The 25,618-nt window shown below is 38.1% G+C and overlaps 1 protein-coding gene across 3 annotated transcripts in view; it reads left to right on the top strand.

Moving 5' to 3' along the window:
• HECW2 (HECT, C2 and WW domain containing E3 ubiquitin protein ligase 2) overlaps positions 1 to 25,618 on the top strand; it is a 343,662-nt gene that overhangs the window by 281,932 nt on the left and 36,112 nt on the right. For all 3 annotated transcript variants that reach the window (XM_012776959.2, XM_012776958.3, XM_012776962.3), the window contains 4 exons: positions 5,660 to 5,743; positions 9,911 to 10,020; positions 19,247 to 19,367; positions 20,833 to 20,946. In XM_012776959.2, the coding sequence (XP_012632413.2) occupies positions 5,660 to 5,743; positions 9,911 to 10,020; positions 19,247 to 19,367; positions 20,833 to 20,946 (429 nt within the window). The remainder of the gene's footprint in view (positions 1 to 5,659; positions 5,744 to 9,910; positions 10,021 to 19,246; positions 19,368 to 20,832; positions 20,947 to 25,618) is intronic.

The following is a 25,618-nucleotide window of genomic DNA, read 5'->3' as shown; positions in this document are numbered from 1 at the left end:
TTGTATGGGCTTTGGACATATTCATCATGTATATGTCTAATTTTCACATTTTCCATGCATGGAATTTCATACCTATTAACTTTAAAACAATTGAACAAACACCTAAGGTTAAAAAGGCCCAAAGGAAGAACTCTAGAAGCGAAAATTAGTTTAGATTCTTTTTAAAGTATCAAATCCAGATATTTGTTAAAGTGTTTTACCATAAATATAGTTCCTTACTATAACTTTGAAAGATTCCTCAAATTAAAAATACATTCATCCACTGGATATTTCTCCAAAATATTGTGTTTTCTTGCTAATAAATGGTTCAATCGTGGTTTTCAAAACCATTTTCTCATGTAAGGAATAACCATGTTTTAGGTATATCTGTTTCACTGTTGATTTTTGCTATATTCTGTTCCATTTTATCAAGAAGACAGTTCAAGGCCAGGCACAGTGGCTCATGCCTGTAATCCTAGCACTCTGGGAGGCTGAGGAGGGAGGATTACTCAAGGTCAGGAGTTGGAAACCAGCCTGAGCAAGAGAGTAGAAAGAAATTAATTGGCCAAGTAAAAATATATAGAAAAAAATTACCCAGGCATGGTGGTGTATGCCTGTAGTCTCAGCTACTCCGGAGGCTGAGGCTGAAGGATTGCTTGAGCCCAAGAGTTTGAGATTGCTGTGAGCTAGGCTGATGCCACGGCACTCAACCCCGGGCAACAGAATGAGACTCTGTCTCAAAAAAAAAAAAAAAAAAAAAAAAGACACTTCGGGAAAATATCATCCTTCATCAGTAGCCCATTAGACATGGACTCTCTGTGGACCAAAGCAAAATATCAGTATTGAATCTAGTCCCAATGCCTTCCCCAAACCCAAAAGAATAATAAACCCATCTCTAAAATCATAGAGAGCAATGAATTATTATGATAGCACAAAATGGTTTTAATGAAATTTTATTTTTAACATATATTTAAACAAACTGCCTGGTTATTAGTGAATCAGACACATTTCTTACAAAGCAAACAAAAATAACCATTCCTTCTATATTAATAATATGTTGTTGGCAAGTTGATTTAGAACAACTTGCCAACAACAGTAGCAGAAAAAGGAGTGGGTCACCAGAAATCTAGTTAGGCTCTCTTTTCAATAGATCATACTGTCTGTTGAAAAAGGCATAAATAATTATGGGGCCTATCTAATAATGTGCTCAATAGCTTAAAATTATTGAGTGCTTACCATATAGTAGACTCCAGACTGAGCATTTCATTTACGTTCTATAATTATGCTTATTTTAAGAAGATACAAGCAAAGAGAGTTCAGTAGGTCTCTAAGTTCTTACCATAGAGATAATTTATATCCATTTATGGCAAATTTTACCCTTAATCATGTTGCTAATTCATTTCACTTTTACTTGGCCATAAGAATCACATTCCTGTAATGGACTTAAATTTCCAAATCTAACCTATATAAAGGGAGATAAAAAGAAAATTAAACTTCCTCCTGCTTGGTTCTATGTGTCACGGCAGACAGTACCCTATGACTGTAATAAAGAGTGTGAATGATCAGTGCTGATTTTCCTTTCTTGACATTTTACCATTAGGGAAGTCAAGGGTACTTCTCTAGAACTGCCTGAAGATAGTTTTTTAAAACAATGTATTTGTGAATGTGCTGCCGAACAGTATCTACAGGAATCCGGATGTGCAGAGTCTGTAATCTAGAGTTCTGCGGTTGAGAGTATTGCTGGTTCGGGTTGTTTCTGAACACGTGCCCTTCTTTAACTTCACCAAAATGTTGAGTGGTTTCAGTGAGAATGTTTTCTGTGGGAATTCAGTCTCGAGACTGTTCATTGTCCTCAAATGATCTTCTGCTAGTGTTGCTCTTCTGGGGTGATTCTGTGCCCTGGAGGAAGTGGTTGCAAAGGCGTAAATGTCATGAGCGTCTGAGAGCCAGCAATAGCCGGAGACTTTTTCCTGAGGTTGTCACTGTACAGTTTAGCATCTTGTTTTAACAGTTGTGAGTTTTCATGGTAAGAGGTTGCCCTTTACCTGCCCTTTGTACCTTCCTACAGTAGATTCTGTAAATAATCTGCTATCAGCTTTCTAATTCTCTTTATTTCTCTGCCTCCACAAAAAATAACAACAAGATTGTTTATTCCAAACATTGATTGTATTCTTAGAGGAATTGTCAGGAGCCAAATCTGTTATTTTTGGCCCTAATTGATCATGTGCCTGGTTTGCATTTTACTAAGCACTCATTGTGTCCGCAGCTTGCTGCCTGGTACTCTGAGAATACATAGATAAAGGAGGAGGGCTTTGTCCTCAAGAAATTCATGTTTCAAAAGGAATTTAAGTTGTACCTCACTGGCCAGGGGAGAAGGTGCAATGGTGAAAGTGCTAGAATGTACTCTCACAGGGCACAGAGAAGGAAACATACCCATGCTTGACCCAACAGGTCAATATTATCATTTGACCCTGTTGACACAACAGGGTCAAATGATAATATGTTATTTGAGTCTAACCTTAATCTTCATTATAAACCAGTAAGATTCAATAGAATTTCTTTATTAAGGAGGTGGCAGTAAGGAAAGGAATTAGAAGACTGCCACAGATTCCTTCTAACTCTATAAATTAATAAAATAAACTTGAATAAATATATTAAAATTTTCAAACATTCCTATATTCAAGATCAGATGTATCTTTAACAACATTCTCAAACTTGTTTTGTTTATTCCAAACTGAGTGGACTCATGGGAATTGGTAGGAGTCACCTCTGTTATTTTCCATTCCTAAAAGGAAAAGAAATATTACATACCTATTATGTTGACTTTAACCACTTTTATTTTAAATAAACTTAAATGTGTACAAATATAAAGTATGTATAAACTTCTTATGCCTACAAGTTTTATAAACTATAAAACCAAATGATATACAAATTAAATAAAAATGAAAAAAATTAATAACGTTTGAATTGTTGACATCAGTGTAAGAGGGTTTTGCTTTTCAGAAGCCAAATCACCAATATTGAGACCTTTGTCAGTAGAAAAATATATTTGTGCTTTTTGTGTCACTTGTGTTTGACTTGACTCTTTTGATTTTGCATCTAATGGTCTATCACATGTATCCCTGGCATTATTACAATCATCATTTTCCTTCTTAACAAAAAGCTTACTTTTATCCACTGATTCATTGTTTTGAGAAGCCAGTTTATTTAATAGTGTATCTTCAAATACTATACAAAAATAAAAACATGGCAGAGAATAAAACAGAGTCTCCCTCTGTTGCCTGGGCTAGAATGCATAAGCCTGGCTCACAGTAACCTCAAACTCCTGGGCTCCAGCAATCCTCCTGCCTCAGCCTCCCAAGTAGCTGGGACTACAGGCATGTACTACCATGCCTGGCTAATTTTTTCTATATATCTTTAGTTTTTTGGCTAATTTCTTTCTATTTATAGTAGAGATGGGGTCTCGCTCTTGATCAGGATGGTTTCAAACTCCTGAGCTCAATCGATCCTCCTTCCTCGGCCTCCCAGAGTACTAGGATTACAGGCGTGAGCCACTGTGCCTGGCCCATTATTTAGCTTTGATCATCAAAGTGAAAACATAAAATTTAAAAATTCTTGCAGAACTCTAGCTTATTTCTATAGATTTCTAGTAAACAAGGACACCAGTTTGAGAAACACTTGTCTATAGAACCTTGGGCAAGTCTCTGATAACCAAGAAGCTGTTCCTTTTTTTCTTAGAAAAGGTTGGTGACATTTCCGAGGATGTCTGCTGACTTCTCCTCTCTCTCTTCCTCAGCCTTGATCTGCTCTCTTGTCAGTAAACTAATATCTTCTTTGTTTCTACATGAAAGGACTTTGTAAAGGACTGTCTAGGCTAGGAGCAGGTATAAGGCCTAGGCAGAGTTCCGTTAAGTGAACAGAAGAATTTAAATATTTTCAAATAATAATATTAGAATTCCTTATTGCCTTTCTCTTTTCCACTATACCATTAATTCCTCCAAAAGGACTTTTGTCTTAATTCCTATTGGATTCCCAGTGTGTGATACCATGCGTGGCACATAGTAGGCCCCCAGAAAGTGTTTGCTGAAAGAATAAGTCAATATCAGTATAATAAAGTACTTAGTGGTGTGCTGTACATCAGATGACATATTACAGTGTCTGATTCCTGGAAGCATATGACCCATAGCTTGTCATTGTGATAAGTCAGTTGGCCCAGCAGAAAACTAGTCCCAGCCTGCCCTCTGGTATGTTGTCACCTGAAAAATCAGACCAGTTGCCTTCACTGCCTGGTAGTTTAATATCTGGAAAGTGATGAATAGCTTACCAGTTGGCATATGTCCTCTGCTGCCTTCCCCCTTTCCTTTCCTCACCCTGTCATCCTTGTGACTCAAGAAGCTATGATGTTTTTCTTATTCACAGGAAACCTACAGGCCACAATCTGGAGCATGATATCTTCACCATCACTCAGCCTGTTCTGTATAGCTCCAGTTGAGGAAGTAGAGGAGAGTACTTAGCCAATTTGTTCCTCAGTTTTGCTCTGTTTGCCTGGATTCATTGTGGTGATAGATCATGGAGATAAACTGCATATTTGTTGGAGCTAGCTTTTGATTTTTTAAGATCAAAGCATATTGTTACCGACCCTTATAAGGGTACTTCTTTGGTTATTACTCAGTTTTCTCCATGATAACTTTTTTCTAATTTAGCTTTTTTTCAACCAATGTTTATATCTTTTATCAAAAACCATGTATCAGATAATGGGCCTTGGTTTCCATCACGTGCTTCAGACATACGATTTCTGTCTGGTTCAAGCCTTCAAGCTGAAATAAATTTAAGCGGAGAGGCTGGCCTTCTGACCAATTTCTTTACATACATGTCCACCACTTATTTCTTAATAGTCTTTTTTTTTTTTTTGATACTAGTTAGCTACTGGCAGTAAAAGACAAAAAGGAAAATGTGGTAAATACTTAAGAGTAGATGAACAAATTGGAAATAGTAACATGAAGATGATGTACCAAACAAAAAGAAAAAACTGGTGTTATCACATGATAAAATAATTGTATAAATAACTCACATTGTTGTGTTTGATGTATATATATACATATACATTTACACAGGTATGCACAGAATCTATTTCACTAACTGCAATTGCTAAAAGTATTTCAAGTTTTCTCTTATTTAAAAAAGCTATATGCTTTCATATTGAATATGTAATGCATAGATACCATCTACTTCCAATTAGGAATGAGCTCATCACTCAAAACTCAAAGGTATACCCCCAGGAAAATAGATAACTATCCCGACATGATCTATTTTTGGAATAGCAGGGGATCAGCCTAAGACTTTACTTAGATTCAGGCCCCACAATCAGCTTTGACTCAAAGCAGAGACTGAGTTTTATTGGTTGGATGGTATACTACCTATAGTAGTACTTGGGCAGCAAAATAAAGCAATAAAAAAAAATTTTACCATTTTTAGAACTGGAAGATGTTGATGTTCACAAGGTACCCCTTTACGGCAAAGACCATATCTGTCTCGGCTGTGTATTCCCAGAGTATCCCGTAGTAGCTGCCACTTAATGGGTACCAAAAAGTGTTGTGATCATTATAAAAAATATGCTTTACCACTGAGTTATGTCACAAAAGTTTGCCACATGTCTTGAGCTGTTTCTTTGCTTAAATAGGGAGAAGATCCAATTTATCCGAACTGAAGGGACTCCAGGATTGGTGCGCCTCTCAAGTGATGCAGACCTTGTTATGTTGCTGAGGTACGTAACGCTAGCTCCTGCAGCAGAAAGTCTCCTGTCATCAGATACTATGGAGCATTTTAGAAAATAATATGCCATTAATGGTCACCTAAAAAATGTCTCCTTTATTCTTAAAGACTTATAGAAATAGAGTTGAAGAGTTATATGCTGATTGAGTGATAATTTGTTTCAAATTGCATTTGTTAGCTCTGAGATCTATTTAATTTTGTTTTTACCCTGCTGGTAAAGGAGGTGGTATTGGAGAAGGGAAAGGTTTTAGAGACTAATGAATAAAATGTCCCCCTCACAGAACGGAGCAGTAGGGTATCTGAATAAGGCATACACAGTTCAGTGTAGAAGAGAGGCTATACATATTTATATTTTCTTCCAAATTTTTTTTTCGAAATGTGCTTTGTCCCCTTTAGCTGATCTGAGACATTATTTATTTACTTTATGGTTTTAAGAGTTTAGGTTTGGAAAATCAAAACAGAAGGTTGAAATTTGGTTCCTGGTACTGACTGCCAACTTGATAGACCTTCATAAAACTAACCTATTGTATTTTCTTTCCTGACGGTTACAACAGCTATGGTTTTAGAGTAGTTTAGAAGGGAAACGGGCAAGTTTTCAAAAGACTTTCTCATTTTTGATATTGTCCCTCAAATGAAGGCAAACCAGAGTAAAACAAAGCTTTGCTCTACCGAGTGGTTGGACCCCCACTTTTGCAGCCTCCATAGAATTAGAATGAAAAGGAATGCCATGATGAGCCCTCGGCAGTGCTTTGCCTACCCCTGGGTGCTGACAACCCTTTCCTGGCATTCATGGTGATCTTGACCCTGACCATGTCCAATTCTCCACCTCTAGTTGCCATATTTGTTGCTATATTTCTAACTACCCACTAGATCGTTGCCAGAAAAGTTATTTTTCTTTACTGTGTAGTTGAAGCATAATTCAAAAGAATGTAATCACTTTTCATAGATACTTCACTTGTCTCTGAACAGGACCTATTGAGTGTTCAGGGTGGCAGTGGTGATCAAAGGAACTCACTACTCAATCTATGATCTGTTGAGCTAGTTCTGAAAGCAGCATATAGTATGCTAGGAGGTCAGGAAAACTATTGGTCAATTAATATTAGGATATGATGTTTCTGTGATAGTTTGGTTGGTGATAAAATAGTTAAGTTACAGAATTTTGTTATAAAATTCTGGCTAGGTTATGACTCTTTTGCTTTTTTCTAGAAAACTAAGAGGTTTTTTTCATTTAAACTAAGAATTCTGCTTTTGAAATTAGTAAAAATAGAAGTCATGATTATCATTTGCCTGTCCTTAGTTAAATAATCTTTAGATGCTATAGCCTTAAATATTTTATTATACCATAGCTTAGAATATTTATACTTCAGTAAATACCACAATTGGCATAGTTTCTGTGTGTTATGAGGTTGAATTCAAAGTATTCAAAATTTGAAAACTCATTCATATATTATATAAAGAGCAAGGCTACATTTCCCCGTTTGAGAAAATAAGCATGTTCTCTGAAGCTAATGGGCCTTTGAAGAAGTGTGAGAACTTCACTTATATGTAATAGTTCTATGATTAGTGCATATGCTTATTTAATTTTAGACTTTTATTTCATTTGGGTGATCGAATGTGTTTATTATTTTAATAATAGTACAAATGGCACAGTGTGTTGCATGTACATGCTTAAGAAATAATATTTAATGATTATTGAAAATTAGGGGTTTTATTCATATCTTAGTTCTTTATTTTTTATTTTGCTTTGGGATTTGAGTGATATGAATCGGTGACTGTAAACTCCAGCAGTGTACTTGTTGCAAACATAGGGGAAGACTTTGTGGCTATCTTTATGTTTTGTCCATTTCTTAAAAAGGGAAATCACTCCTGATACAAATGAACTTGATTGTCAGGAAGCTGCAATGTAGAGAATGTATAGGTCTGGGAGGATGTTATTCAATTAAAAATAAACCCATATATAATTATTTTCCAAATAGGGAGACTTTTTAAATGACCTTGTTGAATTTGCTGTTGATTATTCTATTTAATGTATTCTTTCACTATTCTAGTCATGTAAAAAACATGCCTCTGTCAGATCTCATATAGGAAGTGATTGATAAATTTGGCTATATAAAAGTTTTAAAGTTTTTATAGTAAAAGATGCCACATATAAAGGCATAAAGAAAGATAAACCGGAAGAACATATTCACAACACTTAAAACAAAGAGGTTATGGATACATAAAAAATTCATTTAATTTAGAAAAGAGAACTCAATAGAAAAATCAGTAAAGGATATGAAAAGGCATTTCATAGAAATTGAAGTATGAATAGCTAACAAACTCATGGAAAGATGCTATTTTTTTTTTTTTTTTTTTTTTGAGACAGAGTGTCACTTTGTTGCCCAGGCTAAAGTGAGTGCCGTGGCGTCAGCCTAGCTCACAGCAACCTCAAACTCCTGGGCTCAAGCAATCCTCCTGCCTCAGCCTCCCAAGTAGCTGGGACTACAGGCATGCACCACCATGCCCAGCTAATTTTTTCTATATATATAAGTTGGCCAATTAATTTCTTTCTATTTATAGTAGAGACGAAGTCTTGCTCTTGCTCAGGCTGGTCTCCAACTCCTGAGCTCAAACGATCCGGCCACCTCGGCCTCCCAGAGTGCTAGGATTACAGGTGTGAGCCACCGCGCCCGGCCAAGATGCTATTAATTATAAAATACAATTTCAAATAATGAGATGCCATTTCACATATTAGATTTGTAAAATTAAAAAGTCTGATGATACCAAATGAGACATAGAAACTCATATTGTCTGGGCTTGGTGGGATTGGATTGCAGTTTCTACAATCTCTTTTGAGTACAAATTGACACTGTCCTGTACAGTTGAAAAGGCTTATGCCTTAATTTGGTATTACAGGCGAGAGTACTTACTGCTACTATTTCCATACCTTCTGACTTACAGTTTGAAAGTAGAATGGTGATTTGAAAAACCATCACATAAAAATTGTTCGGCTACAGTGGCCTATCCGAGGTGTTGTTATTGCACTTCTATAATCCAGAGTTTCTCAGCCTCAGTAATGTGGACATTTGGGGCTAACTAGGTCATTTTTTGCAGAGAGCTACCCTGTGCATTGCAGGATGTTTAGCAGCATCCTGACCTCTACCGATTAGACGCCAATAGCACCCCCTCCCCCAGTTACAACAACCAAAAATATCCTCAGACATTGCCAAATGTCTCCTGAGAGGTGGGGGCAAAATTGCTTCAGTTTAGAACCAGTGCTAGAACCCTTAGGAGTCCTTTCCTTAAATCTCTACAAGATTGAACTGTTGCCACTTCTACTGAATTTTTTCCAAAAACAAGTAATAGGTTTCTAAGTTTGGCCAACTTTGAAGAAAAAGAAACCTCCTTCTACCTCTTAACTAAAAAAACATGAGTTCTTTTACTTTTATTGTTATCTTAATTCTATTTTGCCAAATGGTTATATATTTGAGCTTAGTGCTCAAGTCAGTTGTAGTTTTCTTTCTCATAGTATTTAATGAAAAGTCTAGGATTCTAAGATCTCAGGTCTCTGGTTACTATCTTTTAGGAGAGTATCAGAAACAAATTTCAATATGGAGGAGAAAAATGACAACTAATCTAAGATCAAAACCCTCACATTGAAAAACAGTAGCCAGGGTAAACAAGGGAGCTAATTATTTAGCAGTTGTAATTATCTAGGAAGTATTTTGTTTTATTTTGCTTTTAATTATCCAATTAAATCCCAGGCTCTTTGAAGGCTGCGACCCTGTTGCATATTTCTTGGAATGAAGATACAGAACATACTTGTGGGTTCTCAATAAACATTTTCTATTGTGTTTGAATCTTATGTCCAAGTCTAAAAACCCAGGTACAATTTTCAAACAAATACATACATTCAAACTCACATATTAGAATGCTAAAAAGAAATCATATTCTCTGAAGTTGGCAAATAAGCATGGATTTCACAAAAGCTACAATAGCCAGCTCTTTTGCCCCAAGAATTACCTGCAAGGGAAAGAGGACGGGTGCTCCCTTTGGGAAGTCAACTTGGTCTTGATGGAATGGGTCAGGGTGAGAGACCAACTGTTTTACACGTTCAGGCTTTAGGCTTTTCCCTACTTTTTTGGCTAATGTGCCCATTTTGTTTCCTGTCTTTCCCCAGTTTATTTGAAGAAGAGATAATGTCATATGTGCCTCCACATGCCTTACTCCACCCCAGCTACTGTCAGTCCCCACGTGGCTCCCCCGTGTCATCTCCTCAGAACTCGCCAGGTGAGTCTACCTGCTGCTCACAGTGAGTTTTCTAAGGAATGAGCCCTCAAGTCACATGTTCTGACCTTCATAAAGGACAGGAAGGGAACACTTTGGATACACCGTTAGTGTTAGCACAGGTTCGTGTGTGGCATTTCCTTTCTCTTAAGAGTGGCTTGTTTCCATGGGGATTTATTTTGACAGAGAGGTGATGAATAGGAGGATAAATATTAGTAGTATGACATACTCAGATGGAGAATTTACTTTTCATTATGTTATGTAGTGCCTAATGTACCTTGGAAAATATTAGGGCACAAAGTACTATGTTGCTTTTTGACTTTAAAAAGTTCTAGTGAAGAGACCAATTTGATAGACCATAAAAGTAAAGTCTCTACACTTCAAGAAATAAAATATAATTTAAATTATTCAGTTTAATGGACTTGGATATTTTTTCCTACAGTAATCACTAATTGCATTAGATAGGAAGAACAGAGATAGATGGGTAGATAGAACATGTTGATAGATAAACTAAACCATGTACATTCAAACATTTGTTGAAAAAAGTATGTGTGAATGAAGGAGTGAATGGTTGCATTAATGATAGAAAATGCAGCTTAGCAAATGAGGTTTTTTAAAGGAAGATAGTCATAATGTTGACAGAACGTCAGCTATATTTATCCTTAATATATAGGCAATGTATTGTTCACACTTTAACAGCTATCAGAATTTAAAACTATTTCAAAGAGAGATCTAAACTCCACGTGTGTCACAAAAAGCTTCTATTATGTTCTTTGATATATAACATGTGTTTCCCCATATTGCTATGATAATGAAGCTGTAGCCTAATTGAATACTGCAGACAGGAAAAGGTCTATTAATTTGTTCATTCAACACAGATTTATTGAGCATCCAACTATGATCCAAGCACTGAATTAGACCCTGGGACTACAAAGATGAATGATACATTTTCTGCCTTTGAAGAATTCATGGTGGGGCAGTGAGTCAACAAATGACTCTGTAAAGCTCTGTAGTTAGTCCTGTAATGAAGAAATGTATGGGAGCACAGATGTGGGAACAACTACTCCTTCAGTGCTGGGGGTGGGGTGTTTGGGTCAAGGTGAAGATAACAGGTATGAAGTGGAGCCTGGAAGGATGATGACTAGGAGTTTACCAGGTGAACCAAGGAAAGAAGGTCATTCTAGTCAAAGGGGTAGCAGAACCTATGCCTCAGAAACATGAAAGCTGTTCAGGGGAATTAATAGAGACATATGAAGAGAAGTTCTCAGAGCTCAGGTTGGAAAGGTAGGCTAGTGCTGGTTTGTCTTTGAAGCCTTCCCTTGTAGTCTGTGTGAAACCAAAGATAATTTATAAATGAGAATACCAATAATATCCTGTTTTTCGAAGATCCGGTTGGTAGCAATAGGGAGGATGGATTAGAAGACAAGAGACCGGAGTGAGAGAGATTGTTGGGGGGCTGTTGTGTTAGCCTGAGTGACAGGGTACAAGGCTGGATTAGACAATGGCAGTGGAGAGGGAAACGAGGGAATTAACTGAAGGGATGTGTAGGATATAGAGACATTAACACTCTTAAGTTGAGGTAGAGAAAAATCAAGGCAGATTTGAAGGTCCTCACCACCTAAACTAACAGGCAGATGGTAGCACCATCCACCAAGAACAGAAAAGGTTTAGACTGAAGAGGAGAGTTTAAATGAGTTTGATTTTGGACATATTTGGCATGAAATCTTTGAGCCATCAATTAGAGATACCCAAAAACAACTGGAAAAGATAGTCATAGAGCTCAGGAGAGGTTGACAGCTAGAAAATCAGTATACTGGTGGCAGTTTAAACCCAGAGTGTAGCTTAGAAGAGCTAGGGAGGACAAGTCAGTGAAAAGATGAGAAAACAGAGGGTGATGACATGAGGAACCCCAATATTTAAGGGATGGTCTGAGGCAGAGGAGCAAGTGAAAGAAAGAAAGCCAGTGGATCTTGGAATAGAACCAGGGAGTCTTTTCAGGAGAGCCAGGTTTTGAGGAGGAGTGGTTAACAGGGCCAGATGCTCAAAGGGTTCGGAAAGGATGAGTCTGAAAACAGGCCATTAGATGTGAATATCATGAAGTTATAAATGGGCTTTGCCAAAGCGGGTCCCATGAAGTGATAGGTCATACACTGGATTGTCACCAGTTACAGAAGGATCCAGGGTGTAAGGTAGAGTCCAGGAGTGGTGAATGCTTTTTTCATAAAGTGTGGAGGTGAAAAAAAGACAAAATAGGACAAAAGTTAGAGGAAGAAGAGGTAGGAAGGGATTTGAGGTGGGGAAGACTGAACATGTGTATGCAGATGTCACGGGATGTGGGAGGAAGGAGAGTGGTGGGTGGAATGCGACAAAGAAGCCGTGGTCAACACGGCACAGGACCGTGGGAAGGCTGGACAGTGGAGGCAGCAGCACAGCCAGCTTTCGAATAATGTAGGGACAACTATTTTGATGACATAGGCTGGGAGGAAATAAGTATAGGATACTACAGGTAAGTTTAAAGGTGTAGGGGGAAATGGATAGAATTCCCAGCTGGCCTCAATCATTTAGCAACTGTGGGACTTTGGGCAATTTACCGCCTTCCCTGAACCTGAATTTCTTCTTCTGTAAAATGGGCATAATAATAATAATCACCCCATTTCTCACAGTTATTTTTGAGAAAACACCTTGCCTGGTGCCTGGAACATAATGAGTAGATAATAAACATTAATTTATCCCTTTTTTCTTTCTTTCTGGAAATTTGATTCCAAGAAGCATGGTTTGTCCTTATTTGAACTGTTAATACTTGGAATAATTGAATCTATTTCTTCCTGATTTGCAGAGCTGGCTGCTTAGATATTTAATCATCCTGACTGGTCTTTATCTTGGTAAAACCTGTGCTGAAGTTTAAAATGGATTGTCCTTTACCTGATGTTTATGGTCAAGGAAATGGAGCCGTGTGGATTATTGCTTGTGCTAGTCTAGGCTCTTCTTTCCAGGCCTTTTCTGTGGCTCACCCTCCCCAAGGAAAGGGAGATCACCAGATTCTGTCTCTTTGGAGCCCTGCAAAGGCATGCTCTTGAAGACCACTGAACATTCTTGGAGACTATATGAGCATTCTAAATACTGACAAAACATGCTTCTTCATTTAGCATCACAAATGCACATGAGTAATCTTTGGTGGCAATAAAAAAAACAAATGTATCTGGAAACTTAGAGTTAAACATTTTCCAAAGACACGTGTAACCCAAATATATCTAAATTGCTAGCAGTGTTTGTGGTGGCTTTAATTTTCAGGAAGAATGATCTCCATATTTTTGGCTTTCTGTTTCAGTGGGCTTTGTTTGATCTTGAAATTGGGATGTTCAGCCTGATATCAGTGGAAGTAACTGTAACTAGTTCCACATGAGCCAAGGGAAGGACTAGATATCCTCATTTCCCCTGTGGAGGAATCTTCCATTTCTTTGTATAAAATAGCTTCTCCTTCTACCAGTATTCCTGACGGTTTTGTGAAAGCAGCATTTCAAACAGATTTTTAAAAGTGATCTGATCCTCCTCCTTGTGGCTAGAATTTCACCCCTCTTAGTGGTGTGAGAATAACATCGTGAAAATTACAACAATAATAAATTTTAATGATCTTCCTTCAGAATGCCTAGGAACCTGGTAAACTTTCCACACTTTTCCTCATTCCAAGCACATTTACATGTCTTTTCAAGTACAGAGAGAAAGGGGCTTTGGAAACTTTGACTCATTGCGTTTTGCAGCTGTTCAAGTGCTCACCTAAAATTTGTCAAAATTGTGGAATGTGAAGGTTTGTTTTTCTAGGACCGTTATAATGCCAATCCCAACCCAGCGATGCCAGAAGGAAAAGATCTTTCCAAACACCATATGGTTTATAACGCCAAATATGGAACCCAGAAGTTTATTTAAGCTGCACATTTCTAGGAATTTAAATGCAGTGACACCTAATTTGTCTAATATTATTGGTGCTGCTCTCTTATGTGAATTTTCCAGGTTAACCAAAGCTTTAACTGCGTGACTTTAATTGCATGAGAATTTGTTTAACCCACTATTTGCTGAAACTCCTTTATAAGTGCATTGTATTTCTCCTTGCTTTCCTATACACAGCACATTAGGATATCTCATGGTTTGGGGGATTGTTGTGCTGAGGAATTATGAGGCAGAGCTGTTGTCTTGACTAGAACTGGACTCCCTGGAAGCTAGTACCGGCACGAAGTCACATTCAACAAAAGTAAAACACACTCAGAGCATGGAAGAGCCTTGTGGGTCTTTGCTGAAGGTTATCTTGAGGGGACAGGCTGTGAGAGGGAATTATTTCTCCCAACACATGGTGGACTCCTTAAGGATCTTTTCTTCTCTCTCTTCCTGTAAAGTCTTAGCATCTGTTTATCTCATCTCCTACTCTTTTCACAAACATTCTCTCTTCTCTCCTCCTCTTCTCTCTCCCTCCTCTCCTCCGTCCCTCTCTCTTCCTCTCTATTTCTGTCTTTCTCTTGCTCTCTTTTCTCCCATCTTTCCTACAATCCCTAAAATAGCTTTATACTTGTTTTTTTTTTTTTAAATATTCTATCCCTTCCCTTGGCTCAGCACTACAAAAAAAGATCTAGGAACCAAATACCACCCCGGGTGGGGTAGTATCCTAGAGTTGTAATTCCAGGGGCTGAAGGAAAGCCCCAGATACTGTCCCTATCACAGTATAGAGGTTTTATTGGTTGCTGTTGTTAGTCTCCCGTGTCCTCACCCCTATTGCTGTCAGAGAATGCCTGCCATTGGCAGACCCTTCAGCTTTCCTCTTTTAGTAAGTTGCTTCTTTGCCAATAACTTTGTCAAGGTTTGAGAAACCAGAGCATCACTTGGTGTTTTCCATAAATGATATTACATGAGCATCAGCAAGCTCAAAAACTGACCTGAGAGCCTTGTACTACTCTTGGAGAATGAAGCAAACATGCACAGACTTCAGCGCTAGTGCTTTGTGCCAGCTATTTTGGACATGTTTTCTTCTTAAGTTCCAGTGTTGAGCTATGTTCCAGAAGATAGAGCTTTCCAGAAATTATTATAATGCTCAATATTTTGTTCTCATTTACTAATAGGGGATTTTTTTTTAACATCATAGAGATGTTTTGAAGGTGAACCAGGAAAGAAGTGGGCTTCTGAGCCATCCCAGGACAGAGGCCTGGAGCCATGCTGGATTAGGCTAAGCTCCAAGCCCTGTCTAATGCAGAGTGAGTGCCAGTCATCAGAGCAATCTGGGTTCTGGGCTGCACACCCAGCATTGAAAAAGACTCAGACTGCTCAGGAGTTTGACGTAGTGTCATCGGAAATATTTAGTCAGGCAGTCTTTAGTTTGTGTATGATTATGCAATTTTGTAAAAGTATATGAAAATAGGGTAACACTATACAGAAGTTCTTTAGGTCTGGCTAGCAATAACAAAGAAAAAAATATAATATGTTGCTGACATTTTTCCTGCAAGTAATTAGCATATTGTTGACTATCCATAAAGTCAACCCTTCATTTGATCACTTATTAATGTGACATTGACTTTTTGTGTCTGATTTTCTTTTTTAGGACTGAAAAGACCATAAAATTACTCTCTCTGTAAAAGTATTATATCCTAGAACTTCACTTGCTGTTATGGCTCCCATACAATTCTCTCAGCTCAATCTTCCAAGAACTTTTTTATTTCCAAAGTGGAAGTAACATCGTTCCTGCTCTGGAATTCCTTGGCACTTATACCTGACTTGTATTAAGAATTTGGCAAAGGCCAACAGCAAAATTTACTGTAATTTTAAAATGATGAAGCAATATGTAGTTTTTTTAATAATAGAACTACTAGCAGAATAATTTTTGCATTTAACAGTTGCTGTCTCCAAAGTCTTTGTAATTAAATCCCTTTACCTAGAGTGTAAACAGAGTCAGAGCTAATTTTTATTGTGTTTGTATTGACATTGATGGAATGCATTGTGGCATTTCCCACATCCTTTTAAGCATCTCAAATTATACAGCAATAGTATACTGTATGTGCTGTTTTTTAAAGTAATCAACTCTTAAAGAATCGTATATCTTTTGACTCTTGAAGATTTTCATTCAGTCTTTTGTTCTTCATTTTCCTCTTCCCTATCAATGATTGTGCTCAGGAAGGCTGACTGACTGCACTGTCTGGGTTTACTAGTCCACAGTTTCTCAGACTGGAGCACTGACAACTTTATTGTACCACCTCTGAGTGGACTTGGACTGCACTGTCATGTTTCTCATCCAACTAGGAGAGTAGCCTGTGCTTGTGGAGATCACGTTCCTTCGTGTTTACAAATGATGCCTTTTAAATACACAGGAAGCAATTGCCCTGTGTTAATGCCTGGATGCTGCCCATGTGTTGTGTTGGTTATATTTGACTTTTCTGTAAGGGAATAGCGATTCTCCACCATGGCTGCACATTGGAATCACCTGGAGAGATGTATAAAACACTCATGCCTGAGTCCCACCCTTACAGATTCTGATGTAGTGGACCTTGGGTGTGGCCTGAATGTTGGGGTTTTTTAAAGCTTCCTAAGTGATCCTAAGGTGCAGTCAAGATTGAGAACCACTGCCTAGCAGTCTCTTCTGCCTCCCATACCTTTTAAGGTCAAGTTTGTTTTCTTTATAACATAACTCTTAGCTCTTTGGGTAAAAGATTCATAACTATGCAAACAGATCTCTAGATAGATTATTATACAAATTTTGTCCAAATTCATTCCTAAAACCCATCACATTTCCCCATGTCTTTAGTATTCTCCTCTATGCATATAACAAGAGCTAACACTTATATGGGGCTTCTTAAGCAACAGGCACTGCAAAAGTGCTATACACACACTAACTCATTTAATCCACACATGTGGCCCTGATCTCTCACCCCAACTCAAGAACTGTATTTTCAAGTGCTGCTAGAGCACATCCACCTGGCTGGCTGCCATCTCCAACTCAATGGGTATAAAGTTTCCCATGCCCCGTCCACCAGCATCATTTTCCAACTACTTACAGCATCTAACAGGTCTGGCTCAAATCCCAAATCTACTGTCACTGGCATGTGACTTCGGCAGGAAACTGCGTCTTTGTTTTCCTTAGTTGCAAAGTGGTGATAATGGTTATAATGATACCTGCTTCAGAGACTTGTGAGGATTTTGCAAGATCCCCTATGCAAAGTGCATTGTTCGTAATGTACAGTAGGCATTTAACAGATGATAGTTGTTGTTCTTATTACAAAAAACTTTATATTTATTATCAACACTTCCCGTTCCTCTTCCGTACTTAATCTGCTCTGTTCCCCATGCTTATTTCACATTGTAAATGTTTCTCTGAGTCACCCACTCCAGTCTGGGCCTATCCCCTCAGGGCTCAATTGCTGCAGCAACTCGTAACTGGGGCTCTTTTCTCTGGCCACCCTTAATTCACTCAACACACTCTGAAAATAATTTCTTAAATAAAACACCACTTGGATGTCATACCCTTGCTCAAGAACCTATAAAGGCTTCCCCCTGTTGGCTGCATCATCCCCAAACTCCTCTGCTAGATTTTTAAAATTCCTCTCATAATTTGGTCCCAGACCTTCTGATTCGATTAAATGTCCCGTTTACTCCCCAGCCATCCCTTCTCCCCTTTAGGTTATCAGGGTCCCGTCAGTGTCTTCTGAACACACATACAATGCTTATTGCAGCCCTTGCTGCTGTGCCCAGTATAAAATGCAAATTCTTCCCCGTTTACAAGGTTTGGTTCCAATAAGCCTCCTCCCTAGTTGTTTTCCATTTTGATTTCTGCTTCTACTCATTCATTTTCTGTAACATTACCATTACTTTTCTATAACACTGATCTCAAATGCAAATGCCAAGGGGGGCCAGGGAAATGCACACTTGTTACTGCAAGACTTCCCAAATAATTTTCAAGAGAGAAGTTGAGATTTTTTTTTTTTTGAAATCTCCTAATTTTCAGATGTTGACAGTTAATTTAAAGTCTTCCAAAAAGATTGTGGGGCAAACAAAATAGATCTATAGGGCTGGGTACAGCCCACGGGTATAGCTGTGTTCTCTTGGTACTCTAGTCTGTATACCATCTAGGGTAGGACTTAATTATTCTCTAATTGTTTGATGTTTTATTTCTGTCCCCCGCCTAAGATGTCTACTCCAGCAACCCTGCCTTGTTCATTTAGGGCTTCTGCTGCTAAACCTAACACAGTATTAGTGACAAATAATAACCGTTTAGTTGATTCATTTGCTCAAGAAACTTTTAATGAACTTACATAGTATGTGATGAACCAGACTTCACAATTTTTGCTTTCTGGTTTCCTTCATTGAGGTTGGAAATACTTAGTGGAAATATCCAGTGTTTTTGTCATGGCTCCGTGTCTGATTCTCATATTCATCATCCATTTTATATCCTGCCTTGTTGTTTAGTCACCTTGTAACACCAAGCCAGATTTTTCTATGGAAACAAGTACAAATTATGTTACTTTTGCATTTTGTTCATGATACTTGGCATTGAATGACATATAAAATATATTTAGATAATCTGTAGATATTCATAGTACTTGGTACATATTAAGAATGTAATAAATGTTAGCATTATTTACTTTTTATATAACCAGAAGGTATGGTGCCTTTGGCAATTATGTCTGAATTCAGTTTTTGTATTAAGATTATTTTACTGTGCAATATGAAATACATGTAATTGTGCATCTAAAGTCATTCTTTGTGATGACATGATCTGAAGGAGTTTTGTGGGGGGTTTTTGGTGAAGAATTTAGAGTAAATGATAAAAACTCACTATTCTTGCCTTATGTAGCACATACTTTCTTTCACATTGTAACTTTCTGTCTGATTGCCATGATATCATTTCAACAGCAAGCAAAGACATTCCATCCCAAACAGTTACCATTAGACATGAGTAATTCTGTTTGACTCATCTTAGTTTGAACTGAAAAGGGGAACATACTTGAGAAACACATGAGCACCACTGTAACTATTCAAACAGGATTTTTATTCTCAACCAAAATGTCACAAAGAAGATATCTCTTAAGACTTTGTGGTTAAAGTTTGTTGCATCCTTCAAATGGAGAGATGAAAATGCAGAAGCTAAAAGTATTGCCTCCTTTCCTTGTTACCTGTGATAGTATTTTTTCATGGTGAGGTGATGAACATTAGGACAACACACAAATCCAGATTGTCCTCTTTTTGTGGTTTTCCGTAGGTACTCAGCGTGCCAATGCCAGAGCTCCAGCCCCTTACAAGCGAGATTTTGAAGCCAAACTAAGGAACTTTTACAGGAAGTTAGAGACGAAAGGATATGGACAAGGCCCAGGGAAATTAAAGTAAGTCAAAGTGTTACCAACCACATGACTTATAGGTGGTAAAAGGATGGGATATGGTTGGGAATTTAGGAAGTTGATTATGACTTGGGATGACTAGCCTTTGTTTTAGGTTAGTGTCATCTAAAACATCATTCTGGAATTAAGCACGATTTAAGCTTGAGGTTTAAAAACAAACAGTGAAGACACTGCCACTTTCCATGGAAAAATACATGCAAAATAAAGAGCTGATTTATTTTGTTCTTCTGAAAAGCACCTCTTTGTTGGCATGTAGTATATTCATTAGATATAAAGCTACCACAGTGTCCTATACTTCAAGTCCCTGTCTCCTGAGATGACCTGAGTGTAGGAATAGTGCTTGGCTCTATTGATTCTTTGAAGCAAACTTCGCAACAGAATATGTCATGAATGTCATTTTTGCCCTTCTTTATCTACCTCCCTTTAAATAGGGAAGCTGAATTGTTCACCCTAGAATTGTTTTCACTCCCTACTTATTATAACATCCTTCTCTTCTCCCCACCTTTACTCCATTCCATGTCCCCACTAGAGATCATTCTGCCACTAAGAGAGGACAAAGGAGGCAAGATCTCCACTAATGCACCACTGTGACCCTGAGAGAGGCTCCAGGGGCCAACCCGGCAAGAGCCTCATGGCTCACTGCCCCATGCACAAAAAGGCTTGCTCAGTTAAATTCCACCTTCATCGCTGTCAAAAAATCAGCTTCCCCAAGCACCATACCTCTCTGAGGTTTTCTTTACTCGCACTTGACATTTGAAGGTCTGGATGATCCAGCTGCCATGCACTGGCCACCTTATCATCTCCCTGTTCATTGCCATTGACGTTAAGGGAACATTGATATCTGTGGAAGGATGACTTTGTCATCATCATAAGTAGATTAACCAGCCACAAGCATCATTCATTTATACCTATCCCTTAGGGAATCTCAAGATTCACTTAATTTAAAAAATTAAATTAAAAATTAAGCACAATTGTAAACTCCTCTGCTTTGGAAGCCACTGGGAATTTTTTTTTCCTGGTTCTCAAAGTCATCTCTCTTGGTACTTTATAATTGGATTCCTTGTCTAGGTACATTGAGGCTTAAAACGTTATCACTTCATATTCTTGCTTTACTGAACAAAAGTCATGTATGTGTGCATGTGTGTGGTTTTATGATCATTTTCCTTCTTGGATAAATTGATTTGACCATTCAGAAAGGATTCTGCAGTTGTTTTTACAGGTCATAGATGGGGTGCTCTATTTACCAATGATTTTCTTATGTAACTTTTGCTGATGTTATTAAGAGTTAAAAAGAAACGTACTTTATTGCAGACAGCAGTGATATTAAGTGACTCTGCTGCTTCTCACCTAGTTATTTGTGATAAATGGAAATCAAATGGCAAATGCAAAATTCTAGAAAGTAAGGATCAGGAAATAATCTGTATTTTTCACATTGTCTCTTTATGGACAGATTAATTATCCGAAGAGATCACTTACTAGAAGATGCTTTTAATCAGATTATGGGCTACTCCAGAAAAGATCTGCAGAGAAACAAGCTATATGTCACCTTCGTTGGGGAGGAAGGGTGAGTAGAACAGAGAAGTGCTCCGCTGCGGCCACAGGGCGGATGTTTCTCCACATCGCTGTGGTTGCCTAAAACAGGAAATCCTTCTGGCAGGAAATGCTGTTCTCATACGCTTAAACCTTGGCTTTTTTCTTCTTAAGGCTTCCTCTGGTTTTTAAATCATTTGACATAGAAATTCTTTGGTAAAACCTTGTAGCTATAGGTCATTTTTGAGAGCAGGAGTCTGGTTTGGTTTCTTCTCTCTGCTTCTCTCTTTCTCTTAAAGGGAAAAAGTAGGGTTTAAGGGGGAAAAAAAATAAGGAATTGCTTTTTAACATCTACGATCTTTTTTTCTGCCCTGGAGTGCTAAGTAGAACACGTTTCACCTGTTAAATAAGTTCAGTTTCAGAAACATGAATTTGAATCCTGCTGTTTCTTCAGGAAGCCTCTGCAGTAGTAACTCGGGCCTTGGTCCTTATTTCTCCGCCTTTAGATTCTCTCTTCCCTTGGAGGGCGGCACGCCTACCAGTACAGCTACCTGCTGTAAGCAAACATGTTCGGCCTCCAGTGACTCAGCCATGAGTGTGCTCAGCCAGATAAGGGTTAGGAAGTTGAGGGGTGAAGACTCCCACACAGTGTCTGCTGCACCCGAATAGGCGCAACAGTTGTTTTACGTCACTTAGAATATGGCGGTCCTCGTCCCTCCTGAACCTTTCCTCTTTCCTTATTTCAGGTCTCGGTGTGGGTCTCAGCACCTTACTTATATAACCCAGCAGCCAGGAGAGGGAATTTTAAAAATACCATACAGTTGTCTGAGTTCTAGTTGTGTTTTCCTTGATACTGCTGATTTGTATCATTTTGTTTTTTTTGTTTTTTGTTTTTTTGGAGACAGAGTCTCGCTTTGTTGCCCAGGCTAGAGTGAGTGCCCTGGCATCAACTTAGCTCACAGCAACCTCAAACTCCTGGGCTCAAGCAATCCTGCTGCCTCAGCCTCCCGAGTAGCTGGGACTACAGGCATGCGCCACTATGCCCGGCTTATTTTTTCTATATATATTAGTTGGCCAATTAATTTCTATTTATAGCAGAGACAGGGTCTCGCTCTTGCTCGGGCTGGTTTCGAACTCCTGACCTTGAGCAATCCCCCGCCTCAGCCTCCCAGAGTGCTAGGATTACAGGCGTGAGCCACCGCACACAGCCTGATATGTATCGTTTTGAGGGTAGCCCTTCAGTATGCCCAGGAATAAAGTACATTATGATAGAATCATAGTAGTAATATCCAAATCAGTATTCAGGGTACAGCTGATGAAGCAGACACCAGTGTGTACAGTAACTGGCCTGTGCTGATGGAGCTAGGGAAAAGGAAAATCGGGGTTTGAACCCAGGCCTTTGTCTTTCATTCATTACTCTTGGACCAGCACTGGGATGTAAGCAAAACTCATGAACTCTAGTGTATCTGAATTTTTTTCCTACCCCTGGACCTTTATACCATTCCAGCTAGTGACTGATTACTTCTGCTCTTGTCACATATAATCTCCCAACTCTGCCTAGATTAAAGTAAAATATTTTATGGGAACATGACGAAGTTTGGACAGAAGCTTGCTTGAGACTTAAGCCTTTCATTGTTGTTATGCACATGCGAACTTCTAGCCTGTGTTAGTTGGTTTAAAGATGCAGGTGCACAATTGAAAATGAACGCAAATGTTGTTAGTCTAATCACAGGTATGCATGGGATTCCAACTATTTCCTTACATAATCAGTTTAGTTTGGATGAGAATACTTTTCTTCCCCCAGAACTCCAGCTGCCTCTATTTGTTGTTGGATCACAATTTGTTGGGATCTCAGAGATGTAGGGAAGAGTCTTTGGAAGCACCAATACTTAAGTTTGAGTAGAACAGATATTTATCATGCTTGATCATCTTAAAGCGGTTTCCCTGTGATTTGGACTGATGACGTCAGTTCCTATAGGAAGACACCCAGGCTGAGTGGGGCTTGATACCTCTGTATTTGATTGCCACTGATGTCCAACTGCTTCCTGCCTCCACCACCTGTCTCCTTCCTGTGACCTCAGAGGCAAAACAAGGGAGAGGATGTTTTGAGGTGTGACCTCCCTTTATCAGGGACAATCTCTTAATCTGCTCCCTCTACATATGGCTTATCGAAGTTGATTTCTGGACTCGTGGCTTTACCAAGTCAATATCATACTTATAGTTTGTTAGATAGAGACTTTATTATGCTATTGAGCCACAGAGAATATATATACTGTTTTTGAGAGGCTAAAACAGTACTCTTGCTGAAAAAATAGAAGCCTGAAAACAACATAAAACTCAGGAGTTCTTTCAGCCTTTGCCGCCTCCTCAAACACATCAACTCTATCACATGAAAATAAAAGATCATAACATTTCTTTCTAGATTATAGTAAATACCCAAAGTAAAGGCTACCCCAATTTTTAGGCTAACAACATTAAACTATAAAAATGAAGCTGGATGTTCTCTGTTACTTTCCCTTCACAAGTTTTAACACCCTCAAAATGTATCATTTTGCAAGTTCTTCATGTCTAGGTCTAGGTCTAGTTATATGTATTTAAAAACATATATGTATAGTGCCCAGATCTTGGTTTCTAATATTATTCTTCAATAAAAAGAACTCGGGTTTTTTTTGGAGAAATGGCTGATTCTAGGACCTGGGTGGGAAATATACAAGATGGAGCCTTGAAGCACCTTGCAATACTTACCAGAAAGTAAAAAAGTCATCAGAAAGCCCACAGTCATGGGGGTACATTAAAGGGACACAAGAGGCAACTGAAAGAGTTCCCAGTGGCCAAAGCTGAAATAATCTGAGCAATGAAATAAATAAAGTAGTATTGGATTATAACCCAAAGTATAAAATAAATATCCATACCAATATAACTACATGATTGAATAAATAAATAAATGGAATAGAATGGAAAAATCTCCTATGTACAATATTTCCCAATAATTCAGCATAACTCCCTACTCTTAAGTGTATGTTGTGCATAGTGACTTTGTTCCAAATAGTACAGTATGGAAAAGGGGGACAAGAAGTAACTTTACAGTGGAGAAACGTGACAAACACTGTCTCAGTCAGATGACCAAGGTTAACATTAATAACAACTGTCATATGTTAATAATATGTACCCTTGAGATGATGTATGAAAATGGCACTTTACCTCTGTGGTCTTCCTCCCAAACCCATAACCCCAGTCCAACCATGAGAAAAACATTAGACAAATCCCAACCGAGGGACATTGTACAACACCCCTTCTTTAAAACTGTCAAGTTCATTAAAAACTAGAGGAGTCTGAGAAACTGTCACAGCCAAGAGGAGACATGACAATTAAATGTCATGTAATTTCCGGGATAGGATCATGAAACAGAAAGGGGACATTAGGTAAACTAAGGAAATCTGGGTAAAGTATGGATTTCAGTTAATAATAATGTATCAGTATTGGTTTATTAATTATAACAAATGTACTGCTAATGTAAGATGTTAATAAGAGGGAAACCGTGTGCGGGGTATACAAGAACTCTCTGTTCTATCTTTATAACATATCTATAAATCAAAACTATTCTAAAAGAAAAATTTTACATAAAGAAAGCATAGTCAGGATTTGGGGAGACTTAGGAAATGTTTCCCTGAACGACTTTTCTTATCTCCTGTTGTCTGATGAGTGACTGCCACCAGAGTCAATTTTGGTCTGTGTGTACCTCCGTTTGTACTTGAGGTCAGTTGAGTAATAAGTGTATGGTTAGAGTTAATTCGGTGGAAAGCCCAAATTAGTAGGGGCTTCTGTATGTCTAGAGTATTATTTTGCATTGTTCATGTTTTATCTATGAGGGAATGATACTTTGCTATTCTTATTGATACCACCCAGATGATTATATTTTCTACCTGTCATGGTCAGGGTCTTTATTTACAGTAGATTAGCTAAGGCATAAAGGAAAAGGGATTCATTTTTAAGAATAATACATCTACCTGCCCTCCAAAAAGGTGTGAATTAGTAGATTCACAGAGAAACTTAAGCTTTACGTTAAGCTGTTTCTTTGCATAGGTCTGAAACATGATATATAGATTGTTCCTGAAATAGAAAAGTTGAGTCCAGAGAAATGATGAGAACATTTATAGTCAAAAATTTGTAGGATGGCTACAAATTCCATATGAGGTAGAATTAATCCTAGAATACTAAGGATGTCTATATTCAATTTAAAAATACAAAAATAATCCTAGAGCCTATTAATGCAAATATGTTAGTTGACAATGAACTGTTATTTCTCCTTAAAATAATATTTTGTGCGTGCTTTGGCTTTTTTCAAAAAGTAAATCTTGCGATTAGTGATGTAAGTTTGTTAGAGCTAGGGGTTTTGTTCTAGTCATTAAAATTTCTACCCAATTTAATTTGGTTATCTGCCCTGGCAAAGTTTCAGGGAGAGGAGGTCAGCAGTGGCAGAGTGGCTAGAAACTGAGTCATCTTGACTGAATGTGGTGAGAAATTGCACGCAATTGCCTAGAAGTTGCTTCTATAGTGACAAGGCCAGTGAAACACTACACAGTCTCCAGCATATTGTTCTGTATAATCTCCAGCTTTATTATTATGCTACATATTCTCCTGCACATTATTTTCTTTTGAATTAAAAGTTCTAGCAACTAAAGTGTATGTGATGTCAGAAGTCACTT

The sequence above is a fragment of the Microcebus murinus genome, chromosome 8 (genome assembly GCF_040939455.1).
Source record: "Microcebus murinus isolate Inina chromosome 8, M.murinus_Inina_mat1.0, whole genome shotgun sequence".
NCBI classification, from domain to species: Eukaryota; Metazoa; Chordata; class Mammalia; order Primates; family Cheirogaleidae; genus Microcebus; species Microcebus murinus.
The sequence above is the reverse complement of the archived record's forward strand: the minus strand, read 5'-3'. Positions and strand labels throughout refer to the sequence as shown.